The sequence below is a fragment of the Podarcis melisellensis genome (assembly GCF_964234715.1).
Source record: "Podarcis melisellensis genome assembly, chromosome: Z".
NCBI classification, from domain to species: Eukaryota; Metazoa; Chordata; class Lepidosauria; order Squamata; family Lacertidae; genus Podarcis; species Podarcis melisellensis.
In genome coordinates, this window is record NC_138547.1 from 41,274,177 (window position 1) to 41,295,512 (window position 21,336).

General features: G+C 46.7%; 1 protein-coding gene and 1 pseudogene across 3 annotated transcripts in view; one reads left to right on the forward strand and one right to left on the reverse strand.

Annotated features, from left to right (window-relative positions):
* Positions 1 to 7,596: 7,596 nt before the first annotated feature.
* Positions 7,597 to 21,336, forward strand: part of CD99L2 (CD99 molecule like 2) — a 71,311-nt gene continuing 57,571 nt past the window's right edge. Inside the window, exon 1 of one of the 2 annotated variants that reach the window (XM_081897673.1) lies at positions 7,597 to 7,907. In XM_081897673.1, the coding sequence (XP_081753799.1) occupies positions 7,835 to 7,907 (73 nt within the window). In that variant the 5' untranslated portion in view covers positions 7,597 to 7,834. The remainder of the gene's footprint in view (positions 7,908 to 21,336) is intronic. The other variant, XM_081897674.1, reaches the window with a different exon arrangement.
* Positions 20,784 to 21,259, reverse strand: LOC309362157 (PAT complex subunit Asterix pseudogene; annotated as a pseudogene). The gene has a single exon. The product of its transcript is annotated as a PAT complex subunit Asterix pseudogene (transcript).

Consider the following 21,336-nt stretch of genomic DNA (forward strand, 5'->3'; position numbering starts at 1 on the left):
CCCTCTCTCCACATGGTGCTTTTATATCACAGCCCCTGCCGTTGTGCGATAATTTCTGTGCCCAGGTAAGAGGTGAGGCACTGGGCCCCTAAGAAGCTGCCAGGATTCACTGACAGGTGAAACCAAAGTATGATTAGCAGGAGACCCAGACCACACCCCACCACACCCCCGACTCTCACCCCCTCGAGAAAAGGAAGCAGGGGCGAAGGATGGCTGTCCACATTGGCTTTCACCAAAAGGTTCGCAGAGATAGAGGCTTAGTGGAAATGGATCGATGTGCACTGCCTGGGCAGCAGGGCTGGACTGCCCATGTGTCACGACCCTCCCCGCCCCCAGCAAGGCTTCAGCAGGGGTCAGCAGCTTCCCATTTTGCCCCAGGCAAACCTAGGGGTGGTGGTGGGGAAATGATTAGGCACAGTTACTTGGAATGCCCGTGATTCTTCCCACACAAACACATCCTCTCTTTTTTCGGGACTGACTCCAACCAACAATAGCAAAGGGTGAGCAACAATCTTTCTTAACCCACAGCTGTAGAACTGTAGAGCTGAAATAGACCATGAGAGTCATCTATTCCAACCGCCTGCCATACAAGAACCTTTTTGACCCACGAAAGATTAAGAGGCTCATGCTGTACTGACTGACCTGTCCCTTCTCCTTTGTGCAGCCTAAGAGCAGGGATGGGGAACCTCGGGTCTGAGGGCTGAATGCGGCCCTCCATGCCTCTCTGGACTGGCCCTTGGAACTCTCCCCAAGCCACATCCACTGCTTTGCACCCTCCTTGAGTGTTTCTGCCTGGCTGGAATGTGCCCCTGAAGTCTGATTGTGCCTCTTTTACGCCTGGGTGGAAGGCAGAAAGAAAGGTGCACATTTGTAAAAAGCTAGCCTACTGCACAAAAATTCACATCTGTTGCTCTACCCATGCTGGAATGTGGCCCTCTGGTTTTCCAGAAGGGAATTGCAGCCCTGAGGCTGAAATATGTTTTCCACTCTGCCTCAGAGTGTCAGACTAGGACTGGGGGGAGCCAGGTTCAAATCCCTATCCAGCCATTAATCTTACTGGGCAACTCGCTACCTCTCAGCCTAATCTACTTTACAGGGTTACTGTGAAGGTAAAATGGGTTGAGGAAGACTTAACAGGCACCAACCACCCTGATCTCCCTGGAGGAAGGATGGGTGTATTAGGTTAATGAATCAGGAACTCACGAATATTGCGATGTTTTTTCAGAAATGGCTGGGGAGTCGTGTCACCCATGAGGAGGTCACTGATACAGATCAGTAGGAACCTGTGATTCTTATTCTTCAGCAGCAGATTCCCTGGGGAAGGTTCACATCTCCCAAGGGGGGGGAATATGCATGAAAAATGTAATTTCATGGCATCTGAAGTGCTGCCTTGTGGCATGATACCCAAATCCTGTATGGCAAATTAAGAACAGTGCACATTTACTGTGCAAAGAAGCAAACACACTAACAAATCAACAGCAACAAAATTTGGAAATATCACCAGGCCATAGCTATTTGGGAAGGGGGATAAGCCTATGCTTTTTAAGGATATTTATTCCAGGGTTCTTCGCACACACCTGAGTAGCCCCTCCTCCCTTTGTACAGGTCTAATTCCCCTCCCTTTACAACTCACCCATTTCCTCACTATTCCACCCCCCTTTGCCCCAAGTCCTTCTACAGGAGAGTAGAGGTCTTCAGTGAGGGTGGAGGTGGTGCTACATGCTTAACCCTTTCCCCACCCCTGCTACTCTATTCCAAATTTTCCTCCAGCCTGTTTATTCCCCTCCTTTGGAAATACTCATCTAGAACCATGCAGGGGCGCAAGAGGGACTTGGAGTGAGTGGGGTTTGGAGAACAAAAGTGCTAAGATATGGAAGGGGTTCAGCAACTCCTCCTCTTGGCTGCTTCTTTTTTTTTGAAATCATCTGCTCCTATGGTGGGTTTTTGATGAAGGAATGAAGGAATGAATGAATAGCACAATGGCCAGTTTTTATTCAGTCTGGTCATCAAAAACCCTGCAGTTTTAAAGCAAAATGCCTCTGGTATCCAACACTCTGCTGTTATCCTTGAATGAGTTTAGCATGGGATGCAAAATATATTTGGTATGAATCTTATTGCACTTTTAAGCCCAAATTTGGTTTGAAGTGGCATGACGATCCATCTTAGCATATAATTTTAATCTTTTCAGCTGGATAACTTTAATTGATTTCAGTTTTGAAAACACACGAGTTAATTGAAAAACTGACTGGGCTCATGAGAAAGTTCTTGATACCCTTAAAACATATGAGATGGCATTTAAGTCACAGGATTTTACTATGTATTGATCTACATTCAGTTAATAAAGAAATACCACAATTAGTTTTCTCTCTGTGTGTAATAAATCACTTTCTGAGCCTGTTGGAAATTGGATTATACTGTCATTTTCTCGTACAAGTTTTGTTTATAGTTGCAGGCAACGTGCACTAGCTGCAGAAAGCTTCCTGAAACATGGTTGCATGTGATGCAGAAGGCAAGCAAGTTCAAAACGGCTGGGGAGAGAAACACAGACCCCCAGATCCAGCATGCTGGAGGGGCTTGGATGGAGCAGAGCTGAAGTGCCCCTCTGCTCAGCCCCCCCCAAAAAAACCTTTACCGGTTGTGAAGTTCCATCATTGGTGGGGAAACATCAACAACAAAAGCCACCCCAATGCGCTTGCCCAAATTATAGCAGAAGCTACCACAGGTGTCATCCCTGCTATTGGTAGCCAGCAGAACTCCAAAAACACCCCACTCCATGGGGTGGGAAGCAGGGCTTGGCTTGAGCAGCACAGGGTCTGCTTGATCCTCCTGCTGTCACATGTTGCCAACAGTGCTGCTCCAGGTCTTTTTGCTGCAACACCCTGGCAGTTGTTGCATTTTCTCCTCCCCTGCCCCAAGTCCATCAAGCCCATTCCATTCTTGAAAAAGAGAGAGGTTAAAGTCAGCAGTTTTAAGAATGTGCATGATAAAATGCAATTGCATATTAAAATACATGTCTGGGTAGAAGCCGCTCCGGTGCCTGGGACGGCGCATGAGCCGCTCCGGTGCCTGTAGGGCGCACCACGGGGCCTCCGGAGTCTGCCTGCCTCCTCCTACTCAGCTGCCCTACAGCTGGGGGGAGGCAGCAGGTGGACCATTTGCGCAGCGCAGAGCCTGCGTGCACTAAAGCCACCACATCTCTCCCAGGAGAGACACGTGGCTCTGGTGCACTGCAGGCCCCATGGTTAGTGCCCTCTCAGCGGTGACACCCAGGGTGGCCCGCACCTACCGCACCCACTTGCTTTGCCCCTGGCTACTTTAGCTTTAGTTTCAGTTGGTAAGGCTTGAGGATGTGGACAAGATGCTTGGATCAGTCAAGGCGACCACTTGCGCTCTAGACCCCTGCCCCTCTTGGGAGGGAACAGTTGGCTGGGCCAGAGAGGTGATCAATGTCTCTTTACAAGAGGGGGTGGTCCCTGCCTGTTTGAGGGAGGCAGTGGTAAAACCACGCCTTAAGAACTCTTCCCTGGATTCAGAAAGCCTAACTAACAACAGGCCAGTTGCTATCTCTCTTTTCTGAGCAAGGTTCTGGAGTGAGTGGTCGCAGACCAGATCCAGGCACTTTGGGAAGAAACTGATTACCTGGAACGGGGTTTAGGCCTGGTTTTGGCACAGAAACTGTTTTAGTTGCCCTGTGTGGTGACCTCTGTCTACAGAGAGACAAGGGAAACATGTCCCTGTTAATTCTTCTTGACCTCTCAGTAGTTTCAATACCATCGACCAGGTATACTTCTGAAGCGACTCTCCGAACTGGGGGTGGGTGGCACCGCTTTGCGGTGATTCCAGTCCTAATTCGATGGACATTCCCAGAGGGTGTTACTTGGGGAATGCTTTTTAGCCCTGTGGAACCTTCAATGTGGGGTTCTGCAGGGTTCAATCTTATCCTCCATGTTGTTTAACACCTACATGAAACTGCTGGGCCATTTTTATTTCCTAGGACTGCCAGTTATTAACTAGGGTTGAAATCCTAGGCACGTCTGCTCAGGAGCAGTGACACAGAAACCTAGGAAGCCGTCTTATAGTAAGCCAGACCATGACCAGTCCAACAAAGTTGATGTTGAAGAATCATTGCTTCGACACTGGTGATCTTTGCTGTACACTGGCTTTAGTTCTCCTGTCTTCCCAAGTGATGTGTAAAAATTTTCAGAGACACCATTGATAGAATCTTTCCAGGAGTAGGAGATGGCTTGCCCATTTTGTCTTTTCTCAGTTTCTCATTATTCAGTTCTCCACATCAGTTTGCCAATAAAAAACAACAATGAATTTTTGAGTTTTCCTCCAATATATGCACTGTATTTTTAATACTGCACAATATTTGGTTGGAGAACTGCATCACAAAATTAGAAGGGCAAATTTCAATAGATAGTCACTGTCTGTTTGCATAATGTTTTTGGGAGGGCAGGTTTGCATTAAAATGCGAATTGAATTTCTCCTCCCCCCTACTTAGAAGTAAGCTGTTTTGAACAGTGCAATTTATTTCTGAATGGTGCAGGATTGGGCTGCCTGTCACCTATTCTTTTCCTCCTCCTGAAATTTAGAAGGTAAAGTAATTCTTATCCCAGTGGTGAGAAAAACTTTGTCTATTTAATTTTTATGATGCTTTGCTGTTAAGGGGCTGGACACTTAAAATATATGTAACTGTTTGCAGAGGGTATGAAAATGTTTGTTTTTTCTCCTGTTTGTACATACCCCCTCTATGTTATATGTCTAGCAATCTATCTATGCCAGAAACCCCCTAATCCATTTCCTTCTGCTGAGACCAAATATATATTATAGCCAGCCCCATTTATCCAGGAGTCTAGACACCCTGAAGTATTTGTCTCTTGGGTAAAAGTAAAAGTAAAAGTGCAGAATTCAGATTTAAATTCACACTTCTGCATTTTTATGAAAAAAACCCTGCTACCATGGAACTGAAAGCTATCAATGAAACTCTGAAATGAGTTTGATTTCCTCTGGTAAACCTATCTTACAAACCTGTAAGAAATGCTAGAAAGATTCTAAGATTATCCAAGATGCTATTAATGCAACATATTTTGTTCTGCCATGAGAACTCATGGTTGCCATTATCTGAAAGTTTAAACAGGCATTTCTCATGGATTTCCTTAGCACTGAATGCATGTCAATATCATTTGAATCATTGTGTTCTATTAATTACTCACTCATGGGCAGTGGCCCAACCTAATATGTGGTTTATGTTGTAATCTGCATTTTTGTTACTTTCCACTAAAAGTTCACTTATGGTATGCTACCTAACTTCATATGGCAAGAACCAGTGTGGTGCAGTGATTAGATTGCTAGGCTAGGACCAGGGTAAAAATAAATTGGATGGCCTTGTGCCAGCAACCATCTCTCCGTCTCACAGAGTTAGGATGCAGGTGGCACTGTGGTCTAAACCACAGAAGGTGGCTGACCAGAAGGTCGGCAGTTTGAATCCCCACGATGAACTCCTGTTGCTCTGTCCCAGCTCCTGCCAATTTAGCAGTTTGAAAGCATGCCAGTGCAAGTAGATAAATAGGTACCACTGCAGCGGGAAGGTAAACAGCATTTCTGTGTGCTGCTCTGGTTTCTACCACAGTGTTCCGTTGTGCTAGAAGTGATTTAGTCCTGCTGGCCACACGACCCGGAAAGCTGTCTGTGGACAAACTCTGGCTCCCTCAGCCTGAAAGTGAGATGAGCGCCACAACCCCATAGTAGCCTTTGACTGGACTTAACTGCCCAGGGGTCCTTTACCTTTACCTCACAAGGTTATTACAGGGGTAAAACAGGGAGGCGTTGGGAGGGGGGGAACCATGCATGCCACCTTGAGTTTCTTGGTGGAATGGTGTGATATAAATGTGGTAATAAATAAAAGATAGACACCTCATTCAGGTGTACCAACTCTACGGGGCTGAGGCCTCTACAGCCCCTCCTCATGTCCACTGGGACAGGGCTCAGCCCCCCAATTGTGAGGGGGCAGAGGAGGCCTGGTGCTATGTTGCCCTGGGCTGTGCAGCATTGGGAAACGCCCTGCAGACCAGCGCAGCTTGGCACACAAGTGTTGCATCGGGAGGATGCCTGGTCAGCCTCTCCCAAATGCGACAGTCATCACGCACGCAATGTGCATCGCATGTGTGATATCAAACCCCCCACCCCCCATGTTGGCCGCAACTCAGCACCTGTGGCCTCACTGGTCTCAAAAAAGGCTCCACTCATCACTCCTTCTGAGAAATAAGAAGGCAAAACTCCAAGATTTGCAGAATTTTGTTATTTATTTTTTTAAAAGAAAAGCTGAATGTAGGTTGGGAAGGTGCATGGAAAACTAGAGGAGAGAGGGAAGGGGTATCCTGGAAGAGGGTGACTGAAATAGTGAACAGCAGCACTCCACTCTGCAATATTTTGTTGCAGAGCCCCTTTGTTGTCCACTTGCTGGATGGGTGGATCTGACCATTTTGATTTTCCTGTCCACCCTTCAGTTCTTTACACCTTCTCACCAGTTTGTGATTTTTTTAAAGTCTTAATGAAAAATTCACCTGCCTATTAGTGTGAATTCATCCTAATACCACATTTCTGTATGCAATTTTGCCTAGTGTACCCTCACATAATGCATTTTTGAATGCTATTTTCAGGTCTATATGCATTTTTACACTACTTGGCTGCACTGCCCTATTTGCAGAAGGAGGAATCTTGAAAGGGTGGCTGTATTTCGGCTGGTGCATTGTCTTGGAAAGGGAAGATTAAGTAGGTTCGGCTTAAAATGCGGACTGAGTCAAATTTCTCCCTAGCCCTCTTCTTATGACCCTTTTCTAAGGGTGGTCCTTTTGTTTTATTTTTGGTTTTATCCACTGTTATCATTGCCATTATCAGACAGCGACAGGCAGCCCTGAGGTCTTTTTTCCTCTGGCCTCTCCCTTGTGACATTTATCCAGTACTGTATTTACATGTTTTTGAAGAAGAAGGGGAAGAAGAAGACAAGGTTCATTGATGGAACTCAACAAGGACGCGCATCTGTTTCACTGCACTAACAGGCTACTTGTCAGAAATCTCAGATCTTTGTCACATAGAAAACAGTTGTCCGGCTTCAGGGACTCGGGAGAAATGGATCTGGCTGTCTTGGGCGAAATACAACGTGAGAAATTATCAGTGAGATAGTGGGGGTTTGCTGAGGAAGAACCCTGGCCAGCAATCCACCCGCACCCTGGAAACAGTGGCTCTCCGGCTTTGATCAGGTTTGCGGAGTGGGAGCGAAGGCGGGTGACCGGAGACGCCCTTTTTCGCGGCTGTCGGGTCCCTCAGGGTCAAGCCGCCGGCAACCAAACACCGCCGGCTCTTTCCGCAGCTTAGAGGTGGAAGAGCGCTCTCTCTCTGTCTCTCAGCCCGCCGCCCTTCCACAGCCAACCGGTCCAAGGGAGACTCCTACGACTGTCTCTCTTTCTCCCCAAACCCTTTTAACTCCGGCCTCCCCCTCCTTCCCCTGCCCTACTCTCTCCCTCTTCCCCTCCCCGCCCCTCTCCACGCAGGGCCTGCCTTTTTGCGACTCGTGCGCCCCTGCCCTCGCCGCGTCCCGCCCCCTCTCCTCTCCACGCGTCCCCGGCGCGCTCCTCCCCTCCGCGCCGCCGCCTCCTCTGCTTCTGCCGGCGCCTCTCGTGCCTATCTTTCGCGGAGGCTGCAACGAGCGCCCGACCGCCTGCCTAAGGAAGCCGCCGCCGCCGCCTGAAAGCGGGCATTTGCGCCACGTCGACCCGGGGGCTCCCTCTCCGCACCGTGCGCCTTAGCCGTGCGCTCCTGCCTCCCCGCCGAAATGACCGCGAAGCTTTGGCGCCCCCGCCTCCTCCTCCTCGCCGCTGTCGCCTTGGCTGCCCTGAGCGGGAGAGGTAAGCAGGATCGGGCTCCCTGTAGGGTAATCAACCGGCCCATCCCGCCCGCGTTGCGCTTTCCCTCAAGTATACTGGGGAGAGAATCCCCCCCTGGCCATCGAAGCTCCTCTCCCCTTCTTTCTCTCCGGCTTGCCTGAACAAGTAGACCGGTCGCCTCCGCGGTCCTTTTGTGTCCATCGCTCCTGCCTGCTGCTCCTGCTTATTCTTCTCCTCACGTCCCGCGGCTTGGGAGACATACGGCAGGATATGGGGGGCTCCGTGCCATGCTTGTCTGGGTTGGGCTGTCTGCATCGTTGCGCATGATCTCTCTGCCCCCCTCCCGGTGGCTGGATGCAGCCAGGCCTCACGGATGCAGATGAGTCCCTCCCGCACCCCCGCTCTGCACACACACACACACACACACACGAATAATAACATGTAATTGAATTATATAAATAAAAGATCAGGTGAGACAAAACGCATTTGGCTGGCGAAGCGGCTGCGGGCCTGCCTAACCATCGGCGCAGACCCGCCCCCCTCCCCTAACCTCTATTGTGGCTCGCGGCGTGCTCTGCCTGGGCTGCATAAAGAGCTGGCGGGGCGGGGGGGGGGGCGAGGACTGCAGATCACACCAGTTTTTCAAGCAAGGGCGAGATTTGGCTCTTCTAAGCCTCCGGGGAAAGGGCCCCGCTAATCCTCCAGGGGATGGGTGGGCGTGACAAATCAGTTCAAACTGCGTTGGACTGAAACGTACCCAAACCGAGAGCAGGAGCTGCAGCCTTTTGTAGCCTCGTTTATCTTTGCAGCCCTGTCGCTCCTGTGGGACTCATTCACCTTCCACTATTATCATTGCTCTTTTTTCTTTTTAAACAGCAGGGGATAATTTCTGATAAATGATCACGGTGCACCCAACCTGTCTTTCGGGCATCCTCAGAAGAGGGGTGGTCGGGAAGCCCCCCAAATAGCGCCTAATAGGAAATCTGTCCCTTACTGGAGAACAATAGATCCACCATGAGCTTGACTGAAGCCCAGCAGCCCCCGCCCCACTAGACTGGGTTCCTCCTGTGTGGGAATGTGCCTGCTTTCATACCTCCCCGCCCCCCGCCCTGTGCTCAAAAAATATGCTTGAGAATAAATATATTTTCAAATCTTGATTTAATCTCCACTTTGTGAGCCACTTAGAGGAGGCTTCCTCCATACTGACCTGCTTTTCTCCTCTTAAGTATTCCTCCTCTTAAGACACTGTATGTACAGCATCTCATGTTTCTGTAAGCATTAGAGAGGTAGAAACACATGTATATTATTCCCCTCCCCACTGACTTAAATAATAGGTAGTTTTGTCAACTACCTCTATACAGTATCAACTGACTTGGCATAGAGAAATGCCAGTACGGTGCACGCCCTCCAGTATCAAAGGACTGTAGGGTGTTTGAGGGTCTGCAGTTTAGCTAATCCACACACCCCCATCTTCTCCTCTGTGTCACTTACAACTGGTTCATCTTATATCCCCAGTGTGCTACACAGGTCCACTTCAGCTCATCCAGATCAAGGATCTTCTGCACATTTACCTAGGAATAAACATCACGGTCTGGCTTGCTTCTGAGTAAAAAGGATGTGTCAGATTGAGCTGTAAATTTGAGAGCAGAAGTTGTCCCAAGTTTTTGTGTTGTGCCCAAATAGCACCAGTGGGACAAGGAATAAGGGTTATTAGTAGAAACTGTTTGGAAGAACTCTCTGCAGGTAATAATTGTTTGGTCTGTCAGCTAGCATGAAATGTCACAATTCGCTTTAATGTTTTGTTTTGTTTTGTTTTTAAAAAAACTGCTTCAGGATGAGCTTATGAATAGAAGGCGTGTTATGTTTCACATATTTTGGTGTATATGTAAGATGGTTCATCAGTGTACAGTTAAGTGCTTCACAACTGGAACCACTCTTAGGCCTTGAAATAGTCCTGTGGGTCCATTTGGTACAGAACTGGCAGCTACATCACCACCACCATCATCATCATTATTAATTTATGACCCGTCCATTATCTAAGGTCCCTGGACGGGCTGCCACAATCAAAACACAGTGTGAAAAAACAGTTTGAAACAACTTACAATCACAGAAATAAGGTGGGTCCCAAAACTACACATCTCAAGTGTCAAAAAGCCAAGAGTCTAGAGGTGTGTCTTCAGCATATGATGAAAACTGTACAGTGAATGTGCCAGGTGGACCTCTGGGGAGAGAGGTCTACAACTAAGGGGCTACTACAGAAAATGCCCTCTCTTAGGTGAACAGCCCCCTAAGTTTCAGAAGGTGGTAGAACAACCAAAAGGGTCATCCTCTGCTGATCTTAACACCTGAGAGGATCTGTAAGGAAGGGGAATATTTCAGGTGTTTGAGGCCTGAGATGTTTAGGGCTTAAAACAAGTTGCTTGTGTTTCTGAATCACAACCATAATGATTGACGTGGAAACTTGCAGAACATGCCCAGCGTTTGAGATACACAACAGTTGGATTAGACCAAGGGTGGCTGTCGTGTGGCACTCCAGATGTTGGTGGACTACAGCTCAGTCGTAGAACACCTGCTTTGCATTCAGAGTGTTCCAAGGTTCAATCCCCAACATCTCAAGTTAGGGTTGGGGGAGGCTCCCTGTCTGAAGTGGGTAGACACCACTGAGCAAGATGGGCAATGAATGGTCTTACTTAGGCAACTTGCTATCTTCTAGCAGTGCCCATTATTCCTAACCGTTGGGCATGTGAGCAGGGGCTAATGGAAGCTGGGAGTTCAACCACATTTGGAAGGCAGCAAGGTCTACCTAGTTTGGTATTTTCCCCTCGGTAGTGGCCAGCCAGGTGTCTCTCAGAGTTGTAAAAAAAAAAAAAGAGGACTTTGAAGGTGATGGCCTGAACAGTGGGGAGAACAGGCCTGGGAAAGTGGATGTTCTATTTAGCTCACGAATTTGTCTAAGACTGGGAACCTGTGACCCACAGCCAGCATGGCCAGTATGTAGGGATGATGGGAACTGCAGTCCAGCAACATCTGGAGGGCACCAAACTCCCCATTCTAGGTCTACGCTATCTAAGCTAGTGTCACTCAATTTCTCGTGTGCAGTAGTAATGTGGAATCTGTGGTCCTCCTGTGGTCCTTGGGCCACAACTCCCATCATTTCTGACCTTTGGCCATGTTGCTGTGGGGCTGAGCCCAGTCACATCCGAAGGGCTTCACACCTGTGACATACAAGTCAACTTTGTGTTGTTAAAAAGAACCCAGTCACATCCGAAGGGCTTCACACCTGTGACATACAAGTCAACTTTGTGTTGTTAAAAAGAACCATTTTCTTCCTTCCCAGTCTGTTTTGCTGGATGGACCCAAGTTTTGTTACCATGATAGAGAAGTTGGACACTTTCTCCTACAAGCATTCATAATTTCATAAGCCTCTGTTGTGTTCTTGTCCACCCCCAGCCCTGATGCTCTAGCCTTTCTTCATAAGAAACAGATTCTTGACTAAGAGCTTAAAAGTGGGGACTTTGAAACCCATGATGGGGACTTGGAAACCTCTTGAACAGCCCTGCTGGGTGTGCAAGTCTGAGAGATAGGGAAGCGAAGATGGTCTACAGTGCTAGTTCATTGCACGGCTTTCTAAAGTTTGTTCAGCCTTCAAACCATAGGAAAAGCTCTGAAGGTTACTCCAGCCAGGTTATTCTTGCTTTGTAAGAGGTTAAGAGCCTCTCTCCTTACAGCAGGTAGAATATTTGGATGAAGAGGAATGGATATTAAACATTCCAGAAGAACTGTTTTTTAATTGTACCTCTTAGTGGGCAACAGATTAGTAGAACTGGCATTTGACATCCAAATAATTAGTTGCATTTACTTTTCTTAATTAATACTTTGCTAAATTATTTCTAGTGCACAGCACAGGGAGCATCTGAAAATCGGAATAAAACTTTGTGTGGGTCTTTTTTTGTTTTTTAAAAATCCCCTTATTCATCTCTGTCCTTCTGCCAGCTCCAAAGCTGCATTGCCTACCTAAGCTAGTTCTTTTTCAAACTGGCATTTGTTTTAAAAGTACACAAAAAGCAAGGGGAAAGCTGACTGTGTAGACAAAGTGGTAGTAAACAAAGGAGAACCAGTTAAGCTAACAACAATAGGGAGAATCAGTGAACTCCCCAAAATAGGTTTTCATGGCAGATTAGGGGAGAGTTCACTAACAGAATGAAACGGGCAGGCAGGGAATTCCTTGCACAGATAGATGTTCAATTTGGCTGAGGAGCCCAGTGAGATGAGGCATGATAAGTTACTCTGGATATGTTAAATATATAGGTACTGTACACCTGTTTTCCCCCTCCAGCCTAATTCTGTCTCGCTAAGCTTGTGAACAATTCCACAAACAGTTGTTCTTCCACTGCAATACAGAAGCAAAAACCAACTTCAAGATATGCTGCCAACCCACACATAATCAACAAAAGGTGTGGTGGCACATCAGAAGCCTGAAATAAACAGAGGTGCGAGTCTCTCCAAATTTATGAAAACATTGGTCTGGATGCCTGGAAGCATCTTGTATATTGCAAGTAGGAGACTAGGTATACAGTGGTACCTCGGGTTACAGACACTTCAGGTTACAGACGCTTCAGGTTACAGACTCCACTAACCCAGAAATGCATGAGGCCCTCCTGGATTTCTCATTACTTCAAAAATTCATATACGGCTTAATTAGAATAATGCTTGATCAGTGTGTGGAACTGAATACGGTGAAAATAAAAATGAGTTAAAACTATAAAATCAGAATTCTGTTAAAATTCCTGCTGGAATAAAAGAAATGCATTCAGTAGGCACCTGAAGTTCAACAGGGAAAGGTCCCATCTGACCTCAAGTGGAAGGTCATGCTATCAAATTGGGGTCACAGCATTGAGCAGTTCATGGGTTCATATGAGCAGTTGACTGGCTGCTGGCATCCGTGCACCCAAACCATAGGGGACCCCTAGTAGTGACTCCTCCAAAGACCTCAGTGATCAGGCAGCCCCTGTGTTATCCTGAACCCAAGTTGTTAAATGACATAAATTAATACAAGAGCCTGGAACCTCACCCGGTAGTATATGGGGAGCCATTGCAAGTGTTTGAGAACTGGAGTTAACATGCTGGTGATAGTCTGCCCCATCAACAGGCTAACTGGAGTGTTTTGCACCAGCTGGAGCTTCCAGACAAAAAGACCGAAGGTGGTCCCACATAGAATGCAAAGCAATGTTACTTAATCTTCTACACTGGTGTTCTTCAACTTCGGGTTCATATATGATGTTGGGCTACAACTCCCATCATCCTTGACCATTGGTTAAACCGGCTGTGGATGGTGGGAGTTGTAGTCCATCGTCAGGCAACCAAAGTATGACTCCACCATTTCAACCTGCTTGGTCACCTGCTTCTTGCTCTGCCGTAGAGAACAGTGGTGGTGAGAAGAAGGAGCAGGAGGTGCCCCGCCTGCTTACTCATTGGATTTCTGTCCCGCAAACAAACAGGTAGAAGCAGTGATGGTGAAGAGGAATCGGAGCCAGTGACAATGACTGGAGCCTGGAGCCAGCAATGGCTTATTTACAAACTAGGTTTAAAGGGCATTGACAAGAAACACACAGTGATATACAAACGGAGGAATGTTAGTCAGAGGGATACCTTTTGGTGCTGCTAGAACACCGAGATTGGAAAATAACCTGCTGGGCCAGAGAGTGCTTACATTTCCCCTCCTAGTCAGCTATTCTCACCCCGGTACATGCCAGCTGGCCTGAAAGCGGAAGTCGGCTGAGCCTGCTTCTGTCTGTACACCACAGACCCAGTTTTTACCTGACTGCTACAGGATATCATAAGAGCCTTTTTGAGTCTTTGGGTGCTTCCTGTTTCCTTTCATAGCTCAATTCATAGTACTGGTCTCAACGATTTAAAGGCATATATTGTCTGAGCTCAGGGTATCTAAAGGGCCGTTGCCTCTCATGTGGGACCTACCTGCTCACTCTGGCCCTCAGTGTTGGACGAGCTTTGAGGAGCAGTGACTTGGTGCCCAAGTCAGAGACTTCTCAGTGGTGGCTTCCAGGCTGTGGACTTCTCTGGTCTGGAAGGTTCTCTTAGACCAGTGATAGTGAACCTTATTTATTTATTTACCTATTGTTTATATGTTCCTTTGCAACACTTTGAAGTGATTTATCAATAAAAATACCAACAATTAAAACAGTTTCATAGATTAAAACAAAATAATTTCATATATAGTCATGCCTTGGCTTTCGAACAGAATGTGTTCCAGAAGTCTGTTCAACTTCCGAAACGTTCGGAAACCAAGGCGTGACTTCCACTTGGCTCCCGATTGCGCAGGTGTGCCGGAAACAATAGCTGAAGCCGCATTGGACTTTGGCTTCCAAAAGAATGTTTGAAAACCAGAACACTCACTTCTGGGTTTTGATTGTTCAGGAGCCGAAATGTACGAGTACCAAGGCGTTCCACATCCAAGGTATGACTGTATTAAAAAAATATATTGAAACAATTTCACATATAAAAGGAGATTCAGTTGGAGGGCCGTATTTCCTTTGGGGGTCCCCACATGCCTCCACTAGCTGAGTGGGGTTCACGTATGTGGACAGAATGGAAGGATAACAACATTTTAATTATTTAATTTTTTTAAAAAGACTTCAAACCATCCTGAAAAGTGTCGGAGAGTTGGAAAGGGATTTCAGGGGTCCAACCTCCTGCAATGCAGGAATATAAAATTAAAGGAAAAGCACAAATATATTGAGGACCGCACAAGGCACTCTAAAAGCCAAGGTCCTATAGGCTATGGCAGAACAATCATTTCAAAAGGCTTTTACATCTTTCTTGAAGGCAACAGTTGAGTCAGACAACGGTGAGTGGGGCATTCTACCCCAGAGAAGGCTCTGCTTTCGAGTGATAACAATCTGGCATCCAAAATGCTTGTTGATAAAGCAGTATTAATTGTAGCCCCTTAAACCTCCTCTCGGAAAGCTTACTTGGCGTTTGAAACTAGATGGGGATGCTCAGTTTGTCATGGTCTTTATTTGTTTCAGGAACTTTAAAATGAATAATAACATTCCATTCTTACAGAAGCCTTTAAGGGGGTGGGGCCAGGGTCAGAGTAGAAATAGTTAAACCAGGAGATACCTAGCTGCATAGCCACCACTAACCAGAAATGTCGGCTTCCATGGCTGTTCCAGCCAGGTGGACCGTTCTTTGGCAAACAGGAATAATTTGTGGGCATGGATGACCGTCTACAGCCACAGTTGGCATGGAGCCAGGAGGACCTGCCCAACCCAGCCTCCAACCATCCAAACCCTGGCAGATAACTCAGCAATGCGCACTCACTGGAAAAGCACATTGTGTGGGAAAGGAGGAGTGTCAGCTCTGGGTTTCCCCTTGTGATGTGGGAATGGGTAGCATTTAGGAATAATTGGATTGGAGGGAGACAAGTGTCATTCCACCCTCCAAAATCAGAAGAAGCTTTTTGCTGTTGCCGGTCTCAGGAGAAAATGGTGGAACGTGCTTTGGGGGGGGGGTTGAAGTCAAACTGTTGGGAGGTTGCAGAGAAAAGCCCCTTCTAGACACGGGGAGGCTTCTGGAGAGAATTTGTGGGGGTAGGAAGGGTCAAGGTCTCCCTCTCCTTGCCCTAACCTGCAAATAACAGGCCCACATGCACGCACCAATACACAAAGGGGAGAGGAATTGATTGCTTAAACCACTCTGGGACTGATAGCTCTGTGAGTGAGGGGAATAGGGGTCTCCTAGCAACTCTCAAGGGATGTGGGTGGCGCTGTGGTCTAAACCACAGAGCCTAGGGCTTGCCGACCAGAAGGTTGGTGGTTCGAATCCCTGCGACGGGGTGAGCTCCCGTTGCTTGGTCCCTGTGCCTGCCAACCTAAAAGTTCAAAAGCATGTCAAAGTGCAAGTAGATAAATAGGTAGCACTCCGGCGGGAAGGTAAACGGCGTTTCCGTGCGCTGCTCTGGTTCGCCAGAAGCGGCTTAGTCATGCTGGCCACATGACCCGGAAGCTGTACGCCAGCTCCCTCAGCCAGTAAAGCGAGATGAGCACTGCAATCCCAGAGTCATCCATGACTGGACCTAATGGTCAGGGGTACCTTTACCTTTAGCAACTCCCAACACCTTTAACAGCCCTCCAGATTCTTTGGGGAGGGGGTGCGTCATGACTGTTGAAAGTGGTATGATGCCTTCAGTGTGAGGTTCCAGTCTGGGTTGCAACACATTTTTTTAAAAAAAAACTGTTTAAAATATCGCTGCAGTTTCAAAACACACAAAAGCCATTCCAGAATGGAATGCATTGAAGTAAAATGGACACAGTGAGTTAGATCGTTCTCTAGGACAGGGGTAGCCAACATGGTTGCCCTCAAGATGTTGTTGGACTTGAATTCCCACCATTTCTGACCATTGACCAAGCTGGTGGGGGCTGGTAGAAGTTGCAGTCCAACAGCAACTAGAGGAATTTTGCCTTTGTATCCAAGGCAAGCAAATTCCAGCGTAACATCCCAGATTACTGATCACGCAATTAATTTGAATTAATTAATGTCACCTGGCTCTTGAGCTAGCCCCAAGGAGTGTCTTTTACCTAGAGCTGCCACTCAATTAAATATACCTTGGTTGATGAGTTATGTGAGTTTCAGTTTTCTAATCTATCAATTCTGCATGAATTTCCATACAATAGGGGGGAAAGTCTTGTTCAACCGGGAGGTGGGGAGGGAGACCACAAACTTTATTTTTAGATTACAAATGTAGAAGTGCATCATCTTAAAAAGAGTCATTCCCTGTCAGTCTTCCAGAGGGTAAGGAATGCCTCTTTCTCTATGACGTTTGCCACCGCCTGCACTATTTGTAAGTTCATCACTGACACGGAAGTTGGCTTTCTTTCATCACAATGAGATTATTGTTTGTTTATTCATGATTTTTGTATTTTGTGCTGAGCACACTGCCATTGGAAATGTGTGATAAAACTTATTTTTATTTCTGCATTGTGTATTTGGTACTGTGGTCTAAACCACTGAGCTGCCAACCTAGCAGTTCGAAAGCACGTCAAAGTGCAAGTAGATGAATAGGTACCACTCTGGCGGGAAGGTAAACGGCGTTTCCATGCGCTGCTCTGGTTCACCAGAAGTGGCTTAGTCATGCTGGCCTCATGACCTGAAAAAACTGTCTGCAGACAAACGTTGGCTCCCTTGGCCTGTAAAGCGAGATGAGCACCACTACCCCAGAGTCGTTCGCAACTGGACTTAACTGTCAGGGGTCCTTTACCTTTACTACCAGTAGTACTACAACTACAACTACTACCAGTAGTACTACAACTACTACTTCTAGTAATGGAAGGGGTTGGATTAAACAGTGGCCTTCCACTGGTCCAGCTCCGAGACTCGTCTCTTGACTCCCAAAATGTACCATGGGACCTACTTTCACAGATTCACTTTTGATTTTATGCTTAATATGCCAATGAGGTACATTATTAATCCTTAAATGAAAATTCACAAAGCGATAAACATAGTGTTACCTTAGTATTACTTTTAAAGGAAAACTGCTTTTTCTCATCCAAAAGGCTGAGAAGCTGCTGAAAACCGGTGATATTTCTCTCACAGTTGAGTTTCATTGAGACGTCTCAGAGGCATGTTTGTTCTTTCAGATTTTATTCCATTGAGGGGTAATATTAGAAAAGCTATCTCACAACTCATTTTGTACGACTAAACTGGTTTTTTGCTTTTGCTTTTCTTCTGAGTGTCACAAGCCTTGCTCACAAAAATAGATGGTACCAAATGGCAGCTGGTGGATGATTGCTTCATTTGCCGATTCTGGGTATTATTTACTGACTGAAATCCAAAACCCTGGTAATGTTAGTTGCTGAAATTGCACTTTTAAAGGTTGTGCCACAAGAGAGCTCAGTGAATTGTTTCTCATATCCTAATTCCACTGACTCTTGTGTTCTCAGTGAATAATGATTGCATTTGCCCTGTATGCTCATACAGATTTGTTTTTTAGTTTGTGTTCTGTTGCGTTACAAGGGAAGAATTTTGCCGTGAGCTGCATGTGTGTTGGTGTGTCATGTAGTAGATTTTAGTGTGTGGAGGAGGGAATTTTCTGCATTCTCCCCATCACAGCAGACAAACTCCTACAAAGCCACTCTATTCACTCCTAGAAGTTGAATAGAGTGTCCCTACCTGCTAGAGAGCTCCATCACTAAAAGTATACCTATAGGAAGTGAGAGCTGGACCATAAAGAAGGCTGATCGCCGAAGAATTGATGCTTTTGAATTATGGTGCTGGAGGAGACTCTTGAGAGTCCCATGGACTGCAAGAAGGTCAAACCTCTCCATTCTTAAGGAAATCAGCTCTGAGTGCTCACTGGAAGGACAGATCGTGAAACTGAGGCTCCAGTACTTTGGCCACCTCATGAGAAGAGAAGACTCCCTGGAAAAGACCCTGATGTTGGGAAAGATGGAGGGCACAAGGAGAAGGGGACAACAGAGGACAAGATGGTGGGACAGTGTTCTTGAAGCTACCAACATGAGTTTGACCAAACTGTGGGAGGCAGTGGAAGACAGGAGTGCCTGGCGTGCTCTGGTCCATGGGGTCACGAAGAGTCAGACACGACTAAACGACTAAACAACAACAAATAGGAAGGTGGAGCTTACAGTTTGCCAGAAATACCTTTCTTACTGAAAAACGCTCCTTCCTTTCTCCTGCTGCTTTGCAGTACTCATGGAAATTGATAAAATGAGAATGATTTCTAGCCTTGACGCCACATGTAGTGGCCAGAAGTATCAGGATTTTGACTTGGAAGTAGCAGTTTTACCGTGACCCACCAGCACAGCCTTCCAACCCACATGTGGGTCCTGTGGTTAGTAACTCTGGTGAGGAACATGTAATGTTCTTTCTGAGGTAGTTTATCTGCCTTTGGTCCTGTCTCTCTCCCCCCCCCCCTTGCACTCATCTTTCCCTTGTGGCTCCCAGAAGCTGTCAGCATGTGACAGCAGCCACATCCAGGGAATGGTTTCAACTGGCTTGCTAAGCCAGGTAGCCAATGGGTCTCAAACCCTCAGTGAGCTAGGGACTTTCCCTGCATTCGAAGGCAGGCTGTGTGGCAGATTGAGTAGATGAGAACCTGCAGTGAGTCCAAAGGTCAAAAAGGTGGTTTCTGCATGAGCTATAGAGGGAAGTGAGGGGCAGATGGGGCTTGTCAGCTTGGGAAGGTAGCCCATCTAGTAGGAAAAACTGATCCCAAACTCTGCTGCCTTGTGGCTATACTAATTCGTGAGAATGGAAGTGAGCCCCAGGAAAAATCTTTACCTGCTTCCTTGCAGACATCTTTGGGCAAAGAAAAGACCAATGAGTAAACACTACTCAAACTCTAAGATGGTTGGATGGCATCTTGTACGCCTCCTTCCGGCAACTCCTGCAGTCAAGACGGAGCCAAATATCTTACTTTGCTTTCCTTTGTTGTCTGGGCAGTCCAGGACCTCCATGAACACTGCCCAGGCTTGCGCCCCAGAGGGGTCAAAGGAATCAACAATATGAGACGTCACAGTTACCAGACGTTATGAGTTACCAGTCTCTGCAGCCACATTGAATGCTGTGATTCTCCAGTGGTTTGGCTTCACCCTAGAAGGTGCACTTCATTGTCTCCTGAGACAAGACAAATTCCAACAACTTGCATAAGAATAAGTTGCTTTTTTAAAAACAACAACAACAACTACATTGGTGTCTCCCTTTCTAACAAAACAGTTCTAATTGAGGAGATTCAACGAACAGCAAAATCCACTTCATGTCTACTCAGAAGTTAACTCCCATTTCGTTCGGTTTGGAGCTGCCCCCAGGTGTCTATACAGATTTGTCACCTAAATGTTGCATTTTAGGTTCCGTTTCAGAGTGGTCCTGAGGATGCTTACTCCAGAAATGACTAACCCCAGGACAAGTGGGTTTAGGGTTCCATCCTTAAAAATCTAGCCTCTGCTTCCGTTCTGTAAGGGCAGTGTGCCACACTTACCTTAACCCCTTAATGGTTATTCAGTCGGAGGGTAAAGGGCCGTGCGGTTGTTTCCATTGATTTTCTTTTTTCTCTCCCCCCCCCTTTTTTGAACAAAAACGGGACTTTATTCGGCCAATAAACACAAGACACGGCTTTTAAACTAACATAGTGGCTAAGACATGGTGAAAAAAACCATACAAGTCAAATATTTCTATACACCAAAACAGAAAGGTAAAAGGGGAGGGGCCCCATGGTTAAGAGGGATTCAGCAGGAGCCTGCAGTGTTTACATTGATTTTCTTAAGGCAGCCATGGCCTTGCAACCCATAGCATTGGCCGATCTGTGGGAACCACACAGTGGAAACAGGATTGGAGCTGTGCTTTTCATCTGGGCACCACTCTGTCATATTTATAGTGGTAAATGACTGTGGTGTCTCAAGACCCTTGAGTGTGTTCCAAGATGACAGCGAGACGTGTTGTATTTATAGAAGGCTTCACTTCTGACCTGGAGTGTGAATGTGTCTTGCTAGTGGGGAGCGTATTATGGATCAGCCTTCTGAAAGTCAGAATTAGGGTGGCTTGCAATTCCATAGAAGGCACTATACATCTTTTAACAATCCCTTCTCATACATCCTCCTATTTCTCGTCTGTGATTGGGAATTTTTAAAAATGGCCAACATTTTAGACATTTTGTATACTTCCTTTCCTAATTGCCTGGAGGTGTTTTTAAGTGCACTGCAGGTGAACACAGCTTTAAAATAACATAAATCAACATAGTGCAGAGGACAGAGTGCTAGAGTTGAACCTGGGAGACCTAGATTAAATTTCTGTTTGCTTTATTTTGGGCTGGTATCTGTTGCACAGCCTAGCCCACCACTCACAACCTTGCCCCCCCCCAATAACCATCATTTTATTAATGCAACAAAATGAGTCCTCCCAAGACATGTGCAAATGGATCTGCATTTCCTGAGAAAATAGTCCTCTCTGTTGAGGGAGTTCACCTCTGCTTTGCAAGAGGAGCTCTGAAGAGAGGCAATATCCTTGCACCAAGGAGGAGACATGGGTTTTGCAGATAGGAAGTCACTACAGCTGAGATAGACAACATGAAGCTGCTCATCATCTGTTTGGTGTCTTCTGAACTCTGAGAGTTGGCAAAGCTGATGAATGAACAGCATGCAGCTATTCAGGCACACCATTTTAGCTTCAGCATCAAGCCACACATACTGAAAATCATTCCCTGTAGATTCATGTAGTCTGGTGTGGGGTCTTCCAGGGTAGGGTTGTTCTCTGTGGATGGAGGTTTGTATCTGAGAACGCGATTTGGCCGCCATGGGTCTATTATGTTGTTACCGGCCATCGTGCTCCACCTCTGGCTAACTCTGAGCCCTCTCACAACCTTGTTGTGAAGTGATGTGGAATTGGGGGGGAGGGCAGATTGGTCATGTATACAGTGGAT